General features: G+C 48.1%; 1 protein-coding gene across 7 annotated transcripts in view; it reads right to left on the bottom strand.

Moving 5' to 3' along the window:
* LOC109283074 (uncharacterized) overlaps positions 1 to 19,611 on the bottom strand; it is an 80,106-nt gene that overhangs the window by 39,922 nt on the left and 20,573 nt on the right. For 2 of the 7 annotated variants that reach the window (XM_059733414.1, XM_059733412.1), the window contains 2 exons: positions 5,240 to 5,444; positions 208 to 2,142 (listed from right to left, as the gene is read on the bottom strand). In XM_059733414.1, coding sequence (XP_059589397.1) covers positions 829 to 2,142; positions 5,240 to 5,242 — 1,317 coding nt within the window. In that variant the 5' untranslated portion in view covers positions 5,243 to 5,444 and the 3' untranslated portion in view covers positions 208 to 828. Of the gene's footprint in view, positions 1 to 207; positions 2,143 to 5,239; positions 5,445 to 19,611 lie in introns of those variants that run through there. The other 5 variants (XM_059733415.1, XM_059733413.1, XM_059733416.1 and 2 more) reach the window with 4 other exon arrangements.

Genomic DNA, 19,611 nt, shown 5'->3' with positions numbered 1-19,611 from the left:
ACTTTAGTGAAGCTATGACATTTTACACCAGCTAAAGATATGTCCCCAGGGCAGTAAGTGAATGCAAAATGACTTGCCATAGGTGAATATGATTTACCTCTCCAAAAGCTGATGATGCAAACTATACTTAAAAGAAGAATTTCTGGTTTGGGGGCTCTGTAGGAGACAGTGATTTTTGGGGGGATGAAAGATACCATAACAAGAATGTTTAAATTCAATAACCTTTATTAGTCAAAATTAAATAATGGCTTGGTATAGACCCATTTTTCTTTTTCATACATGTTGATCTGTGTGAAAACAGAATCATAGAAGATATGGCTGGAAGAGGACATCTCAAGAGGTCATCTAGTCCATGCCCTGCTTGAACTGTATCTACACTAATTTGCTAACATCACTATTTACATATTGGGGGGGGTCTTTTGAAGATGGGTCAGTGAAAACCTACAATTCAAATTAAAATGTCTTAAGACAGGAGTTCTATATGTATTAGCCACAGGGGTGTAGGTTGTAGCCGTGTTGGTCTAAGGACATAGGCAGACAAGGTTCCTTGGGTGAATCTGATATCTTTTATTAGACCAACCCAAATAGTTGGAAGATAATTATTAAGCAAGCTTTCGGGTTCAAAAACCCTTCATCAGGCTAAGGAAGTTTCAGCAGTTGGTGTGTGCTCTTCCTGGATGGAATGAAAAGTAAAGAAGCCAGCGGCTGGGCTGGTATGCATACAAGACAGGAAGTCAGTGAAGATGTAGATTGAGGAGTCAATAGGTGAGAGACAGGCTGGGTGGGAGGGAGAGAAGGGGGATGAATAGTGGAGAAGTACCTGGGGAGTCAGATGTCAGGCAGGTTATAATGTGTCATAAATCCAATGTCTATATTTAGTCCATGATTTTTAGTATCCAGGAGGTTGATGAAGTGGAGTTCGTAGGCTCGTCTCTGGGAAGTGTTTTGTAGGTTTCCTTTGAGGATCAAGACTGAGAGATTGGAGAGAGAGTGGCCCTCCTGTGAGAAATGTGCCCCCACCAGTAATTGGGTATTTCTGTCTTTGATAGATTTCCGGCGTGCGTTCATTCTGGTGCGCAGTTGTTCTTTGCTCTCTCCTACGTATTTTCCATCAGGGCATTTGGTGCATTGGATGAGATATATTACATTTCTGGAGGTGTAGCTGCAAGATCCAGGAATGCTGATGGCTCTGTTGTGGGGTGTAGTAATAATGGGGGTGGCGGAGATGTGTTGGCAGGTTTTGCATTTCTTGTCGTGACATGGTCTGGATCCTTTTGGTGTGTTCTGGGCTTGAGGAAGTTTGCTTCTGGTGATGAGGTTAGCGAGGTTCGGTGCTTGTTTGAAGGCTAAGATGGGTGGCTCTGGGAAGACCTTTTTAAGAAAAAGGTCTCTGTCTAGTATGGGTTGCAATTGTTTGAGGATTTTTCGTACAAGTTCAAGGGAGGGGTGATACATCATAACCAGCGGTGTGCAATTTGGGGGGGGGGGGGTTCTTCTGTACTGCAGCAGTTCTTCACGTGGTATCCGGGTGGCTCTTTCAAACATGCTATCTATCTCTCTGGAGGAGTGTCCTTGTTGGGTGAAAGCCTTTTTAAGATCGGTGAGGTAGCAATCCCGGGTGTTCTCTTCAGTGCAAATGTGGTGGTATCTGAGTGCTTGGCTGTATATCACAACTTTTTTGGTGTGTTTAGGGTGATTGCTGATTCTGTGCAGATCTGTATGTTTGTCTTTGGGTTTCTTGTATAACGTGGTCTGTATTTTATCATTCAGGATGCTGATCATCGTGTCTAAAAAGGAGATGTTGGTGCTGGAGTATTCTAGAGAAAGTTGGATGGAGGGATGGTGGTTGTTGAATTTCTGATGGAACTCAATCAGAGATTGTAGGTTTTCAGTCCAAATGATGAAGATGTCATCGATATATCTTAAGTATAGCAAGGGTTTGATGGTGCAGTTCTTGAGGAAGTCTTCTTCCAGGTGGCTCATAAAAAGGTTGGCATACTGCGGGGCCATTTTAGTGCCCATAGCTGTTCCCATCATCTGGAGGAAGTGCTGATTATTAAAAGTGAAATTGTTGTGTGTGAGGATGAAGTGTATAAGGTCAGTAATATCTTTGGGTCTGTATTCTGAGTTGTAATCTTGTTCCTGTAGATATGTAAGGCAGGCTTGGATATATTAGCAACAGCACTTCCACTTGGGAATGTAGGAATCATCATGCCAGAAAAGGTGAATGGGCCCTCCTAGTTCAGTATCCTGTTCCTCTCACATTTTTAAGTAACATAGCTGAGATAGGTGGCTTGTTCCTAATGTCATGGAGCAAATTGGTGGCTTATTCAATGAGGAACATGCATTAATATCTTTGCCTGTATATACACCTAATCTTTTTTTTTTTAACTTCATTAAGCTCTGGGCTTTCATGGTATCTAGTGGCAGGGAGTCCTACAGAATAAAACTACCAGCATGTCATATTTTTTTTAAATAGCTGATTTTTGCACAACACAACAGTTGTGGAACCCCATCAGAGGTGACAGAAGATGACTCACTGCCCGCACTTTGGTGCTGAGCCAGCCAGAGAATTGGGGATTTATAATCAGTTCCATGATAACCAAAACTGGACATAGCACATTATTTCCATGTGCCTGTAAAGCATCCAATCCTGGCAACTACTGCAGGACACTAAGCAAACCCTACATTTACAGTAAGTTTAAAAAAAAAAGTCTGAACACTGATATTTCCAAATTACACATTCAAAATGCACTAAAAAAGTAATACTAGCAAAGACTACCTGGGGCTCAGTGTAGCTTTTTCCTTGTAAAAGAAGAATTTTCTTTTAAATATTTTTTAAAGTAAGTGCCTCTGATGTGAGAGGAACTGTGGCGTAAATTTTCACGAGAGAATACTGAATTAAGGTACCTTGGTTTTTAGATATGTATCATGACATGAAACACACATTGAGGAACTAATCTTTCAGAAAGTGCTGAGTACATGCACTCTGAAAACAAATCCATTTAAGGCACCTCTTGTTGGCAACCCCCAAAATGAGGCAGCTAAAATCACTAATCTCTTCTGAAACTGCAGAGCTGTATATATGAGTAGAATTTTAAGTTTAGATGCCTTAAAAGTTAAAAAGAATAACAACAGCTCCAAATAATTAAAACCTTTCTGCTGAATAGTTTTAGTATATGTAGAAAATCATATGTTTATAAAGTAGCAACTGTTTCTTCATTGTTACAGTATCTTATGAGAATGTGAAGAATTATGGTCTGCAGTAATGCTCATTGTATAGAAGAGGAGCTGTGGGAGAAGCCCCCATGGCTGCGTTGCCTGGCCCCATCCCCCGCCCATCCCCAGCCTCCCCACACTTAAAAAAAGAAAAAGAAAAAAAAGCCCCACTCTCACCAGCTCTGGAAGCGGCGACTGGGGCCTCTGAGGGCTTGTGGCAGAGCCCCCCCCGCCTTGCCCCCCCACTGTGCAGCATGGGACAGTGGGGTACAGGGAATGGGGTCGGGTAGGGCAGCTTGGCACCCACGTGGCAGCTGCCCCATGGTGCAGGTGCTGCGCTGCTTGACAGGGTGCCACGCGCTGTCTGGGAGCTGGGGCATCTCTATGTGTCAGCTGGAGCTCAGCACCGTGAAGCCCCAGTTCCTAGAGAGTGCGTGTCCTGCCGAGCCGCGCTGCACCCACGCCATGGGGCAGCTGCCATGTGGGTGCCAAGGGGGGGTGATCCCTGCTGCTCCCCACTTCCCCACGCTGCATGGTGGGGCTCTGCCATGAGTGCCCAGAGGCCCCAATCACCACTTCCAGAGCCAATGAGTACGAGGCTTTTTTGTTGTTGTTGTTTTGGTTTGGTTTTTTAAAGCTCCACAGTCACTGGCTGCAGAAGCAGCAACTGGGGCCTCTGGGTGCTCATGGCAGAGCCCGCCTCCCCCCCCCCCCCAATGCAGCGCTCAGGCAGCATTTGTCATATCATGCAGGTGCAGCAGAGCTTGGCAGGGCACTGGGAGCTGGGGCAGCGCCAGCAGTCAGCCAGAGCCCAGCAGCCTACGGCCCCAGCTCCCATACAGTGCGCAGCGCTCTGTGGAAATGCACTGTACCCATGCCATGGGACAACTGCCACGCTGGTGCCAAGCGGGGGGGGCAATCCCCACTGCCCCCTACTGCGGGGGGGCGGGCTCTGCCATGAGTGCCCTCAGGCCCCAATCGCTGCTCCTGCAGCCAGTAAGTTTTAAAAAAAAAAAAAAAAAAAAAAAGCTCTGTAAAGTGCCAGGACTAGGCTGGGGCCAGGCAGGGGATGGGGCCAGACAGGGCAGCCATGGGGGCAGCTTCCCCCACCCAGGGAGAGGCAGGCACAGCTGGAGGAGCCACAGAAGAACCTGCAGCTACCTGGCTGTGCCTGCCTCTCCCCAGCCGATCCAAATCACCGAATCTCTCCGAATCGGCGCCAAATCTTCTGAAGCTGATTCAGCTGAATTGATTCAGATCAGTGATCCGAATCTTCAAATCAAATCGCTGTCCTCCAAATTGGCCAAATCCAAATCGAATACTTCCCTATTTGCACAAGCCTACTAGTTAGAACTAGAAATTTTAAATCAAATACTTTTTTCACCAAAAACTGAAGATTTGAGTAAAGTAAATCTATTTGCAGGTTCATGTTGAATTTATTGAAAAGGTGCTTGCCAAACTATTTTTAATAAAAAGCCAGAACTTTGTTTTACTGTTTTTAACTCAATGCTTCTATTGAAATAACCTCTTTTCAAAATGGATCTAAAATTATTTTTTTAAAATATTACTGTTGTTTTTCCCGTTTCAGTGGGTGGAAAAATATTTCCTTTCAGATAGACTTAAAAGAATTTCTCTTTAAAATTTTAATCTAGCTTATACCTGAAAAATTGGTCATTCTCTCAGATCTAATAGTATACTCCCCCCACACCCTTCCTCAACTCTTGTCTCAAGTCTCTCCAGCTCTGTAATCAGGACTCCACTGGGCGGACAGGCTTAGGAAAAACAGCTTTCCTTCCACACACTGGTCTGAGACCTGCAGATCCAGTGATGATCAGTGCAACCTGTGCCTCTACCAGTAGGTGGTGTTTGTGCTCTCACCTAACACTAAATTGCCATTTTATATACTGTTATCAATTGCAGTGCCCCAGTGAACCCTTTCATTTCATTAAGTGGGTGTTTCAGCTGGTGGTAGTGGCTTTAAGATGTCAAAGCACCATTGCCCAAGAAGAAAGGTACTCACCATGGAACTGAAGCAAGGCTTGATGAGCACACGTCACTCCAAGATCTCACTCGCTGTGAACATGCAGACTGATCAGAATGCAGCCCAGCATCTTGCGCGGCTTTTGGATGGTGATGCCAAAGCTTCCAGTGCAGATCCTAGGGCTTGAGATATTTCCACAAATACTAAATAGCTGTTGTGAGGGCAGATTAAGTATTCTGAAAGACTGAAAAGAAAGACAAGCCAGGAGCCAGCAGGTAAAGAACTCCTATATAGTTATTGATATGAACTGAGGGGGCTTTTTGATAGGGCTTTCCCTGAAGTACCCTGATCAGACAGTGAAACAGAAGCTGCTGCACTTAAACATGGACCAAGGATTGGGGAGACAGCAATAAGCCCGCTGGCAGCCATGTGAGAATTCTACATGAAAACTCCATTTATAAGTGGTTTAATAGGAAAACTTCATAACTCACAGGTGAAGGAGAAGAACATACTGGAGAAAAGTGTGGATCAGATTTTCACATGTAGAGGCAGGTCTTAAAAGTATCAGCTCTTAACTGAATCCTCAGGGTGACTCCTTTATAGCTGATGTACTTCAAAATATTACTAGTGATGTGGCTAGGGAAATAGGGTATGCCAAGATGAGAGCTATTCACAGGTGTCCTAGAGGTCAGATGTGAGAGACCATTTTCTGAATTGGTCCTAGGCAAGATGATATTTTCAGGTAGTATGGAAAGAAAAAAGCCAGTGGTGGCAGAACTGCCCAAGCAGAGGGGTCACACCTTAGAAAGTAGAATGTGCTGGTGCAATTAGGCCACCACTATCAACTACTAGAACAGTACATGTGAAGAAATACCCAGAGACTTGTTACTATACATCTGGAGATGCTGACATCTAGAAGATCACAGTGGTATGGAATTAAGGATCTAAAATAGCTTGAGACACAGAAAACAGCCAATGCTAAATGGTTAGAAAACTAGCACTGCAAAAGTTTAATCAGTAACTGTTAATAAACCCCTACAGACTACTGGAGGAAGACAACTCCCCTTTGGACTTGGACTCTTTTCACGCAGCTTCCCCCACCCAAGGGGTGTCACACCATGTTAATAGTGACCAGTATTTCTGGTATTGGTGTTCTGGCAGTAGATTTCATCTGAGGGTGATCCCAAGAACTCTTTGGGTGTTAACAGAACAAATACTTTCCTAGCCAATATTCCAGATAGCAGTTCTGGACATGGGTGGGGTGGGGGTGGGAGCATGGTGACCATTCAGGCCTTACAGGCAGTAGCATAACTAGAGGTTGGCAAAAGGGCACCAGCCCCAGATGCCAAGTTAGAAAGGGCACCAGAATTGCCCTCTGTCCCCATGGAGTCTGTGCTCTGGCAGTATCGCCAGACCAGGAACTTTAAAAGAGTTCCCAACTGCGATTGCTTTAAGAGCAACAAAGCTGGGTTGGGGAGAGCATACAGCAGCAACAGCTCAGCCAGGACTGTTTAGAAGTTCCCAGCACTGGTAAAGCTACTGCCTCCGCCCCAACCCCAAATCTTGGACACATGCCCTGCATCTACCCCCTGCACTCAAAACCATGTGTCCCCCCCCGATCACCTTCCCCCCCACCCCATACACACACTCTCCCTCAGATTGCCCCAGGTGCCAGTTTGGCTTGTCATGCCCCCACCTAAAGGTGCCTGCACTGATTGACAGAGGTAAATTGTAATAAAGTTGTGATGAAACCATGTCATCATGCAATAATATCCCTGCAGAGAAAAACTGTTGCAGTGAATCTATAAGGATTATTTGGGGTCACAAACATCCAGGCAGGATTACTGGTTTGCAAAACTCTGTTTTAGACTAAATAAATAATGACCTCTGGGAAAAAGCAATTGCTGTACTTTCTTGTATACAACATGCCCTGGAATATAACATGCGTAGAAGCTATTGCGCAGTAGTAACGAGCTACTGCCAGTCAGTGTCACCAAAAATCTGTTTGGTGATGTTACTGAGCAGTGTATGCAAGTACTAAATGACTGTGCAGTAACAGCTGCACAGTCAGCATCTCGTGTAGACGCTGCCAGTGTACACAGACCACAGTGATTCACAACTGGCCATGTCTGAATAGGCCTTTACAGTTCATCATAAACATAAAAAGCAAACTACAGTTGTAGATGCTCTCAGCCACATGAGGGCAGTGAGAATAGACTTAGACTGGTCTTGAACAAATCAGAATCCCCAGTTATTCTTGATGTGCCAGCAAATATGCCAAAGGAGGCCCGGGCTGGAGAAGTTCAGTGGAGCTGAAGAACCATTAACACCTGATCTGACCACCAACTTGCTGCTGTATGAGTGTAACAGGTTTGTCTTGCTAGGAAGCTTTCAAATAACAGCGCAGTGCTTTCATGTTCACAAAGCAGGAGGCTTCCTGCAGACACTGAACTGCACATCAGACCTGTTTTCTTTTTTTTTGTCACAGAGGTTAAGGACTGAACATTTTCCTGTCCTACCTGTCAAGAGAGGAAATTACCTCAAAGGAAAGAGAGAACTCTTTTAGTGGAACTGCCTCAATCTACTGAGCCCTCAGAATTCATACAGATTGACTTGAGGCCCGCAACCCCAACCAGCCAGTGGTACAAGACATGTCTTCAAAATGTGTGTTGATGCAGATGCTGAAGGAAAAAACAAATGAAGTAAATTGCAAATGCTTTGACCAAACAAAATGATTCAGTTTGACCCACAAAGCTGTGTTGAGGATGGAGTTTGAATCATGATTACCATGCAGGTTTTACCAACAAATACAAATAACAAAGATGAATATCAGTGTTTCTCATAGGCAGCAAAATGGGGGACTAACAGGGCTTAGCCCCAGCCCAAGCATGGGGCAGCGGTAGGGCCACAAGGCAGCCCAGCCATGGGCTTCCAGCAGCTACAGCAGAGGTGGGGAGGGGCACATGCGCAGCAGTGAAGGAGGGTGTGGGGCAGGGGCACAATCCTAACTTCAGCATATTCCACTTTAGGACTACTTATCGTTGCAACCTTACTCCAACACACTATTTTGTTTAAAAGAAGGGATACCCACAGAGCCCCATGTAATAATGCAATTTACATGGATTTAAATAAAAGCCTGTTACCTTGTAAGTAACTTGTAAATAAGATCCAAAATGCAAGTAGTGCTAACAGAAATAAACACTGTGACCCTTCCTTCCATGGGCTGAGAGTTAGAGCCCCACCCTTTGGTGCCCTTGGATCTATATTTTGCAGAAGACCCAGGTAGGGAAAGCAAGACTGGCGGCTTTGCATCGTTTTGTATACTCTGCTCCTCACCCCTCCTCCTACCCCCTCCCCCTCCCAACCCCTGGACTGATTCAAATCCCAGCCACATCCTCAAAGCTGCTAGGAGTCCTACCCAACTACCTACGCTCTAAAAAGCCTACTTCCCTGGCTGAATCCCCACCTGGCTCCTTTCATTCTCCACATCACCCATAGACAGCCCAGTGCCTGTGAAATACTTCGATTCCTACATATACCAGTGTTATACTTGCTTTTGCATTACAAGAGTGATGGAAGAGGGCTGAAGCAGAGGCACATATCTGGCCAGAGGCAGTAAATCCTTTCGTAAGAAAGATTGGACTCCTGCTGATGTCTATGAAAGGAACAATTTAGCATATTAGCGCGGAAACAGCAAATCTGAATTCATTCAATCTCCGAATTCTGACAAATAGGTAGGAGGAAGATATGGCAGAGGAGAAGGTGTGGCAAGCCTGCAGAAGAATGTGGGAAACAGACAGTAACCAGAAACAGGCACAAGAAAAGCAGTTCTGTATCAAGAGCCATGCTGATTTTTCCCAAGCCCCTCTGCAAGATATTCTTCACTCATTAACTGCAACTATAACAGTTTTAATAATTAATCTTGTGCAATATTTCCATGTTACTTCACTGGCTATAAACCTCTTCTCTCTGGTTAAACTGTCATGGCAACTTACAGAACTTAGTCCTGGATTTCAGCTGGATAGCAGACTTTAATTTGGGCCAAGATGTAAAAATCACAGGTGGTCTTGAAAATCCCAGTTAAGTGACTTTGGAATGTGAGTCCCATAGCTTTTGAGTGGGACTCCTGGTCCTATGTCACTGGAATAGTTTGGAAGATGCCATCTGATATCTTTACATAGAACTGGAACACAAACAGAGAATGGGGGGAGGGGAAGATGAGGGGGGAGGGGAAGATGAGGACGGGGGAAGCCGTGGACCACCAAACCACGTGGCACCCACAAGGACAGCCCAGCCTGAAGAAGGAGAACATTGGGAACTTGCAATCCATGGGGTGGCCAGCAGTACACCACAGGTAAGCAATAAGCAGGTAAGCAAAAAGGGGCCCTTTGGGCATCAGAGCCGGGGGCAACAAAGGTGCCAGTCACAGGGCTCAAGTGCCTATACACTAATGCTAGGAGCATGGTGAGCAAGCAGGATGAACTAGCACTCCTGCTTGCAGAAAACACCTACGACTTAGTAGGGCTAACAGAAACCTGGTGGGATTCTTCCCATGACTGGGCAGTACATATTGAGGGTTATAAGCTGTACAGAAAGGATAGAGTGGGGAAGAAAGGGGGAGGGGATGCACTCTATGTCAATGAGTGATATACATCAACCCTTATCAAAATGGAATCAGAAGAGGAGAAAGTAGAAGGATTGTGGGTTAGGTTACATGGAGGTCAAGGAGAAAGGGATTTGGTGGTAGGGGTCTGCTACAGACCCCCACACCAAGGGGAAGAACTAGATTTGGGGCTCCTGAGGCAACTCTCGGAGACCATAAAAACTAGGGAGGCGGTAGTCATGGGGGACCTAAACCACCCAGACATCTGCTGGGAGACTCAGACAGCAAAGTTCCACCACTCACGCAGGTTCCTATCCTGTGTACAGGACCTCCACCTGACATAGGAGGTACATGGTCCCACTAGGGGGAATGCCTTACTGGACCTGGTATTGGCAACAGGGGATGACATGGTAGGAGACCTACAGATCGGTGGTCACCTGGGGGACAGTGATCACCAAATAATAGAATTCACCATAAGACGTCGAGTGGGCAAGGTAACTAGTAGGGTGAAAGTGCTAGACTTTAGGAAAGCTGATCTCAATGAACTCAGGCATTTAGTCAAGGACGCACTGCAGAGTAGGAGTTTTGAAGAGATGGGAGCCCAGGAAGGGTGGCTGTGCCTTAAGGAAGCTATCCGTCCGGCACAGAGGGAGACGATCCCGATGCGGGGAAAAAGGGGGAAAGGGGCCAAGAGGCTTCCTTGGCTGACCAGAGAAATCCAGAGCAGCCTACGGGCAAAAAGGGGGGCATATAAAAAGTGGAAACGGGGAAAGATTACTAAAGAGGAGTATACCTCCTCTGCTCACGCTTGTAGGGTGGCAGTTAGACAGGCCAAAGCTGCCATGGAGCTGAGGATGGCATCCCAAGTTAAGGATAACAAAAAATTGTTTTTTAGATATATAGGGAGTAAAAGGAAGGCCCAGGGTGGAATAGGACCTCTACTAAATGGGCATAAGCAATTGGTGACAGACAGGGGGGACAAGGCTGAACTCCTCAATGAGTTCTTTGCCTCAGTGTTCCTAAGCAAGGGGCAAGACAAGGCTCTCACTGGGATTGTAGAGAGGCAGCAGCAAGGCGCCAGACTACCAAGCGTAGACCCTGAGATGGTGCAGAGGCACTTGGAGGAACTGGATGCGTTTAAGTCGGCAGGCCCGGATGAGCTCCATCCGAGGGTGCTGAAGGCACTGGCTGACGTCATTGCACAGCCACTGGCGGGAATATTTGAACACTCATGGCGCACGGGCCAGGTCCCGGAAGACTGGAAAAGGGCCAATGTGGTCCCCATTTTCAAAAAGGGGAGGAAGGAGGACCCAGGCAACTATAGGCCAGTCAGTCTCACCTCCATCCTTGGCAAAGTCTTTGAAAAAATTATCAAGGCTCACATTTGCGAGAGCCCGGCAGGAAAAATTATGCTGAGGGGAAACCAGCACGGGTTCGTAGCAGGTAGATCATGCCTGACTAATCTAGTCTCTTTTTATGACGAGGTTACAAAACACCTGGATGCAGGAGTAGGGGTTGACATCATTTACTTAGACTTCAGGAAGGCCTTCGATACGGTATCCCACCCCATACTGGTGAACAAGTTAAGAGGCTGTGACTTGGATGACTACACAGTCCGGTGGGTGGCGAATTGGCTGGAGGGCCGTACCCAGAGAGTCGTAGTGGATGGGTCAGTATCGACCTGGAAGGATGTGGGCAGTGGGGTCCCGCAGGGCTCGGTCCTTGGACCGATACTCTTCAATGTCTTCATCAGCGACTTGGATGAGGGAGTGAAGTGTACTCTGTCCAAGTTTGCGGATGACACAAAACTGTGGGGAGAAGTGGACACACCAGAGGGCAGGGAACAACTACAAGCAGACCTGGACAGTTTGGACATGTGGGCAGAAAACAACAGAATGCAATTTGTCCCAGGGACACCGGGGCTTAGGGAAACCCTGGCCCAAAACCAAAGAAAAAGGAAGCACTTACTTACCCCTTGCAGGAGCTGAGGACAGCAGAGGAGCGCACACCGGGAAATCACCCGCTCGTTTTGTTAGCCGCACTCACATCCAGCTGAGAGCGGGTGATGTCAGCAAGAGACGCCACCCGGCGGGAATAAAGTGCAGCGCTGGGAGCACAGGAAGGAGGCCGCAGGAGACCACGGAGCCCGCGGGGAAGCCCGAGGTCATAAGCGGGCATGCGCGGGGTTTCTCTGCCTTGGGCAGGGAAAGCTGCAGCAGCGCCGGGAGCGGCAAAAGCAGTGAGAGCTGCATCTACGGGAATGCCAGCTGCGGATCCAACAAGAGAGCCAGCTGGGACGCCGGTGAAGGAACCGGTGGGAGAGCTGGCTGGGATGCCAGTGAAGGAACCGGAGAGAGAGCCGGCAGGGAAGCCGGGGAGGAAGCCCGCAGGGGCAAAAGGGCCTCAGGTCTCGTAGTTCTTGGACCGGAGTCCAGCTTAAGACATTGAGTCAAGCTGGTAGGGGACGAGGGAAGAGACAAGGCAGGGTCGGGTCGAAGAAACTGAGAGACCCACGACCAAAGGTGGCGTTGGCCGGGGTGTAGGGGAGGTTGGAGCCCAGTGAGTGCCTGCCGAAGGCGTGACGGCACTGGAGGCTGCGGCGAGGGGGACCCCCACCACTGAGGGTCCAGATAAGGCCGTGGCTGGCGAGTTTCGGGGGTCTGCCACCATCACCCGGGGCACCCTCTGGGGGCCACCCGCAGGACCGGGGCAGACCCGGTCAGCCACCCGAGCAAAAGCAGCCCAGGAACGCCTTTTGGAGCAGCGACGGGCACACAACTCAACAAGGAGAAATGCAAAGTGCTGCACCTAGGGAGGAAAAATGTCCAGCACACCTACTGCCTAGGAAATGACCTGCTTGGTTGCACGGAAGCGGAAAGGGATCTTGGAGTCCTAGTGGACTCCAAGATGAACATGAGTCGGCAGTGTGACAAAGTCATCAGAAAAACTAATGGCACTTTACCGTGCATCGGCAGATGCATGGCGAACAGAACCAAGGAGGTGATAATTCCCCTCTATCAGGCGCTGGTCAGACCGCAGTTGGAATACTGCATGCAATTTTGGGTGCCGCACTTCAAGAGGGATGTGGATAACCTGGAGAGGGTCCAGAGAAGGGCCACTCGTATGGTTAAGGGCTTGCAGGCCAAGCCCTATGAGGAGAGACTAGGGCACCTGGACCTCTTCAGCCTCCGCAAGAGAAGGTTGAGAGGTGACCTTGTGGCTGCCTATAAGTTCATCATGGGGGCACAGAAGGGAATTGGTGAGGTTTTACTCACCAAGGCGCCCCCGGGGGTTACAAGAAACAATGGCCACAAGCTAGCAGAGAGCAGATTTAGATTGGACATTAGGAAGAACTTCTTCACAGTTCGAGTGGCCAGGGTCTGGAACGGGCTCCCAAGGGAGGTGGTGCTCTCCCCTACCCTGGGGGTCTTCAAGAGGAGGTTAGATAGGCATCTAGCCAGGGTCATCTAAACCCAGCACTCTTTCCTGCCTATGCAGGGTGTCGGACTCGATCTCTTGAGGTCCCTTCCGACCCTAACATCTATGAATCTATGAATCTATGAATGGCTACTAGTTTGATCAGGGAATAGTGACTAAAAAAAGGTTGATTTGTTTAGACTACCAACCAAAGATTGGGAGAGGAAAGATGACTGCTTTCCCTAAATAAATCAGGAGGGGCAAAGCTCTGAGACTGTCAGGAAAAGAACAAACTGGTATGAACTGGCCATCACTAAAATTTAGTCTGAACATTGGAAAGTTTTTGAGCGGAAGAGAGAGTTTCTGGAATAGCTTTCCATAGTATCAGTGGAAGCAAGAAAGATAAAATAGAGCCTGACAAGTTTATGAAGTTTTAGAGGATGTGGTCACTTGTGAGAATAGGGGCTGAGTCTCAATGACCCGGGTATTCATGGCCAGGCCTATGTCCCTTCCTTATTTATCTCATTATCACTTCCTAAACAAAGCATTTGGAAGGCATAATTTATTTTGACTAGTTGTGTGTTCCCCTTTTCCATTTCATTCACTTTAAGTTATCAAATTAAAGTCGTCAGTTATGCTCTTTCTAGCAAGTTGCATTTTTAATGGAACTACTCTACACCCAGTACAGTCATACTTGTATTGAAGAAACTACCCGCAAATAATCAAGTTTATAGGATTTATTGACATTTAAGAGCTTTCATTGAAATAGTTTCTGCATAAGGGTAGAGGACTTGTTTTGTTCCTAAACAACCTGAATTTGAGCCAAAATTAATCTCCAATAGTGATCATGGCCAATTATTCAAGACAAGTGGTTTCTACCTAAACATCAAAGGGCACTTGTACATGTAACAAAAATTGCCCTTTTTGCAATTTAACTGCATTACAGTTAAACATACGGGTTTTTTGTGATTTAAATGTCCTCTTTGTGATTCAAAGAAAAACACATCCTGATGTATTTTAGTTTGGATCAACGTGAATTAAAACAATGCATCCATGGATCCGTCATGTGTAAACTGAAATTCACTCAACGGCATGTAATGAGCCCCTTTGTCCACCAGATGCCGCTTAAATTTGCAGATAGGAGAGAAAGAGGATACCTGCAAATTTTAGGTACTTGCGTGTAATGTGTTTTTTCGGATGCCAAGTGTTGCAATCCAGCCAAACCAACATGAATCAATCTTCTGCTCATCTGCACGAACACCCGCACACTGCCCCCCACCCCGGGCAATGTCCTGGCCAGGGTGACAATGGCACTGTCACCCTATAATCTGCCCCTGGTTCCATCCAGGATTGAAGAATCACTTGGCCATCTAAAGAGAGGAGCGCTTTCATTTGCTTTCAAAGCAAATGGTGCCCTCCTGCTCGCAGGATGGCAGCCCGTAGCCTCCACACACAAGCTCACCCCCCCAGTCAGACCCATGGGTGCTCCTGCAATGGCAGCAGGCAGCCTTTACTGACGACGGCACCATCACCCCATAATCTGCCCCTGGTTCCATCCAGGAATGAAGAACTGCCTGGGCGCCTAAAGGGGGAGCCCTGGAGCACTTTCATTTGCCCTTCAGAGCAAATGGCACCTGCTCTCTCACAGGACTGCAGCCCGTAGCCTTCATGCTTCATAATTTTTTTTCCCATGTGCTGGCTGCCACACTGGTCATGATTGCACAAGCTCACCCCACAATCAGACCCATGGCTGCTCCTGCAATGGCAGCAGCCAGCCCTTACTGACAATGTCACCATCACCCCATAATCTGCCCCTGGTCCCATGCAGGGGTGAAGAACTGCTTGGCCACCTAGAGGGGGTGCCCTGGAGTGCTTCCAGGGGCAGTTGGTTCTAGATGGGGATTTACCAGTTTTTCCAGTTTCACAAGTTTTACAACCCTCTCTAATGGTGACTCTGTCAACAGCTGTTGATTTGGCAGTGATGAGAGCAAAGCCAGGGAGCCTGGCTTGATGACCTCTTAATGGCCCACATTGAAAGAAAAGAAAATGGAAAAATGTGCTTACATAGCTAACCATTATTGCTATATTGAGCATAATTTACATAAATTACCAACTGTCACAGCATTTAGAAGGTAACAGTAATCAACAAGCAATACTCTTCAATTTTTAAAACCACAAGCAATAATCAATGATTTTCATAACAACAACTTTTATTACAACTTTTATAACAACAAGCAATAACAATTGGCAAACATTACAATGTTTAAAATGACAAACTAGCGATAATAATCAACAATAATCAACAACTTTCACTGCAGATAAGCAATACTGTTTTCTGTTTCCGAGCTGGGCTGCCCTTCTATTCCCAGGAATGCCTCCTGCTGCATTGCCCAGATGACACACAGCCACAGACATGATGTGTCTGTCATGCAATCTCGCGCAACCACACTGCATAGGTACTGATGGCATTGATGATCTTATCTGTCTGGGCATTCATAGATTCATAGATGTTAGGATCGGAAGGGACCTCAATAGATCATCGAGTCCGACCCCCTGCATAAGCAGGAAAGAGTGCTGGGTCTAGATGACCCCAGCTAGATACTCATCTAACCTCCTCTTGAAGACCCCCAGGGTAGGGGAGAGCACCACCTCCCTTGGGAGCCCGTTCCAGACCTTGGCCACTCGAACTGTGAAGAAGTTCTTCCTAATGTCCAATCTAAATCTGCTCTCTGCTAGCTTGTGACCATTGTTTCTTGTAACCCCCTGGGTCGCCTTGGTGAATAAATCCTCACCAATTCCCTTCTGTGCCCCCGTGATGAACTTATAGGCAGCCACAAGGTCGCCTCTCAACCTTCTCTTGCGGAGGCTGAAAAGGTCCAGTTTCTCTAGTCTCTCCTCGTAGGGCTTGGTCTGTAGGCCCTTAACCATACGAGTGGCCCTTCTCTGGACCCTCTCCAGGTTATCTGCATCCTTCTTGAAGTGCGGCGCCCAGAATTGCACGCAGTACTCCAACTGCGGTCTGACCAGCGCCCGATAGAGGGGAAGTATCACCTCCTTGGACCTATTCATCATGCATCTGCTGATGCACGATAAAGTGCCATTGGCTTTTTTGATGGCTTCGTCACACTGCTGACTCATGTTCATCTTGGAGTCCACTAGGACTCCAAGATCCCTTTCCACTTCCGTGCCACCCAGCAGGTCATTTCCTAGGCTGTAGGTGTGCTGGACATTTTTCCTTCCTAGGTGCAGCACTTTGCATTTCTCCTTGTTGAACTGCATTCTGTTGTTTTCTGCCCACTTGTCCAACCTGTCCAGGTCTGCCTGCAGCTGTTCCCTGCCCTCCGGCGTGTCCACTTCTCCCCATAGCTTTGTGTCATCTGCAAACTTGGACAGAGTACATTTCACTCCCTCGTCCAAGTCACTGATGAAGACATTAAAGAGTATCGGTCCAAGGACCGAGCCCTGCCCACACCCTTCCAGGTCAAAACCGACCCATCTACCATGACTCTGGGTGCGACCCTCCAGCCAATTCGCCACCCACCGGACTGTGTAGTCATCCAAGTCACAGCCTCTTAACTTGTTCACCAGTATGGGGTGGGATACCGTATCAAAGGCCTTCCTGAAGTATCAAAGGCCTTCCTGAAGGCCATTGTTAACAGGCTTCCTATCTGGTCTGCATTTTTTTGGCGGCAGCATAACAAGTGGATCTGAAAATCAAGGAATGCAGGGAATTGAGCCTTTTTTGAGAGATCTGTGCTCAGCAAATCAGGCGAGTAGATAAAAAGTGGTTGGGCAAAAATGACCAAGAAGGGCTTGCATCCCCCTGCACTGCCTAACTCACCAAATCTTTAAAGCAGTGTCTGACTCCAACCAAATGCCATCCCCCACTTCAGCCCAGCCTAATCGCAGGTGTCAGTTCAGATAACAATTAACTTAAAACAGAGGTGGGCAATTATTTCGGCTGGAGAGCCACTTAATGAGTTTTGGTGAGCTGTCGAGGGCTGCAAGGGTAGCCCTGCCCCTTATCAGGTGCCCTTCCCGCTGGTTGCCATCTTGGGGCTAAAAGTCCTGCCCCTAACCCCTGACCTTTACCCCTGGATGTCCCTCCCCTTGCCCCAGAAGTACTCCTTTTGGGAGGGGAGGTTACCATCTTCCAGCTGAAAAAAACCTAAATTATACACTAAAAATCACACATTTGCAATAACATATTTCATTTCAAAAAATTGTTGTCCTGATTTGTGTGTGTTTTGTTGTGTATGTACAGGTGATTGTATAATAGCTCAAAATGAAGTCTTATTCTTGTATGCTGGGGAGTGCTAGAGGACATGTGGAGGGGTATGAGTGGGTATGGGTTTTTTTGGGTTGCTGTAGGTGTATGTGTGTGTGGGGGGGGTATGTGGGTGTGGGTGGGTGGGTATGTGGTTTGTTGGGGGCTATGTGTGTGTGTCCATATGTGTGAATGTGGGGTGTGGGGGAGGGCACCATGTGGTTTACTTCTGTAAGGTGGGGCTCTCAGGACTCTAACTCTGTGCCTTCATGTGCAGCTCCCAGCTACAGTCCCAGAAACCCCGTGAGCTAGCCCAGCCTGATGGTGTGGGATTCCCCATGGCTCCTGGAACTAGTGTGCCATTAGGCTGGGCTGGCTCTGTGCGGGTCCCGCTGTTACAGCCAGGAATTGCATGCTACAGGGCTGATCAGGCAGGTTCCATGCTGCACTGCATGGATCCTGGTGTTGCAGCCAAGAACCACATGGTGCCTGGAGGGGATGGGCCAGTCTGGGTTGGCTCAGGGCCACACCGCTGGGAAATGCATGGTACCAGGAGATGCCTGGCCAGCTCCATGCCATGCCACGCAGTTGTCTGCTGCAATGCCGGGACCCACATAGAGCTAGCCTGGCCCATCCCATCCTGGCCCAATGGCATGGGAACCAAGGGAACTGAGTGCAGAGCCACTGGCGGGAATATTCGAATGCTCGTGGCGCACAGGCCAAGTCCCGGAGGACTGGAAAAGGGCTAACGTGGTCCCCATTTTCAAAAAGGGGAGGAAGGAGGACCCGGGCAACTATAGGCCGGTCAGTCTCACCTCCATCATTGGTAAAGTATTTGAAAAAATTATCAAGGCTCACATTTGTGAGAGCCCGGCAGGACAAATTATGCTGAGGGGAAACCAGCATGGGTTTGTGGCGGGCAGATCGTGCCTGACCAACCTAGTCTCTTTCTATGACCAGGTTACGAAACGCCTGGACACAGGAGGAGGGGTGGATGTCGTATACCTGGACTTCAGGAAGGCCTTCGATACGGTATCCCACCCCATACTGGTGAACAAATTAAGAGGCTGTGATGTGGATGACTGCACAGTCCGGTGGGTGGCGAATTGGCTAGAGGGTCGCACCCAAAGAGTCGTGGTAGATGGGTCGGTCTCGACCTGGAAGGTTGTGGGCAGTGGGGTCCCGCAGGTTTCGGTCCTTGGACCGATACTCTTTAATGTCTTCATCAGCGACTTGGACGTGGGAGTGAAATGTACTCTGTCCAAGTTTGCAGATGACACAAAGCTATGGGGAGAAGTGGACACGCCGGAGGGCAGGGAACAGCTGCAGGCAGACCTGGATAGGCTGGACAAGTGGGCAGAAAACAACAGGATGCAGTTCAACAAGGAGAAATGCAAAGTGCTGCACCTAGGGAGGAAAAATGTCCAGCACACCTACAGCCTACGGAATGACCTGCTGGGTGGCACGGAGGTGGAAAGGGATCTTGGAGTCCTAGTGGACTCCAAGTTGAACATGAGCCGGCAGTGTGACGAAGCCATCAGAAAAGCCAATGGCACTTTATCGTGCATCAGCAGATGCATGACAAATCGGTCCAGGGAGGTGATACTTCCCCTCTATAGGGCGTTGGTCAGACCGCAGTTGGAGTACTGCGTGCAATTCTGGGCGCCACACTTTAAGAAGGATGCGGATAACCTGGAGAGGGTACAGCGAAGGGCAACTCGTATGGTCAAGGGCCTGCAGACCAAGCCCTATGAGGAGAGACTAGAGAAACTGGACCTTTTCAGCCTCCGCAAGAGAAGGTTGAGAGGCGACCTTGTGGCTGCCTATAAGTTCATCACGGGGGCACAGAAGGGAATTGGTGAGGATTTATTCACCAAGGCGCCCCCGGGGGTTACAAGAAACAATGGCCACAAGCTAGCAGAGAGCAGATTCAGACTGGACATTAGGAAGAACTTCTTCACAGTTCGAGTGGCCAAGGTCTGGAACGGGCTCCCAAGGGAGGTGGTGCTCTCCCCTACCCTGGGGGTCTTCAAGAGGAGGTTAGACGAGTATCTAGCTGGGGTCATTTAGACCCAGCACTCTTTCCTGCTTATGCAGGGGGTCGGACTTGATGATCTATCGAGG

The sequence above is a fragment of the Alligator mississippiensis genome, chromosome 9 (genome assembly GCF_030867095.1).
Source record: "Alligator mississippiensis isolate rAllMis1 chromosome 9, rAllMis1, whole genome shotgun sequence".
NCBI lineage: Eukaryota > Metazoa > Chordata > Crocodylia > Alligatoridae > Alligator > Alligator mississippiensis.
This window is presented reverse-complemented; position numbering and strand designations above follow the sequence as displayed.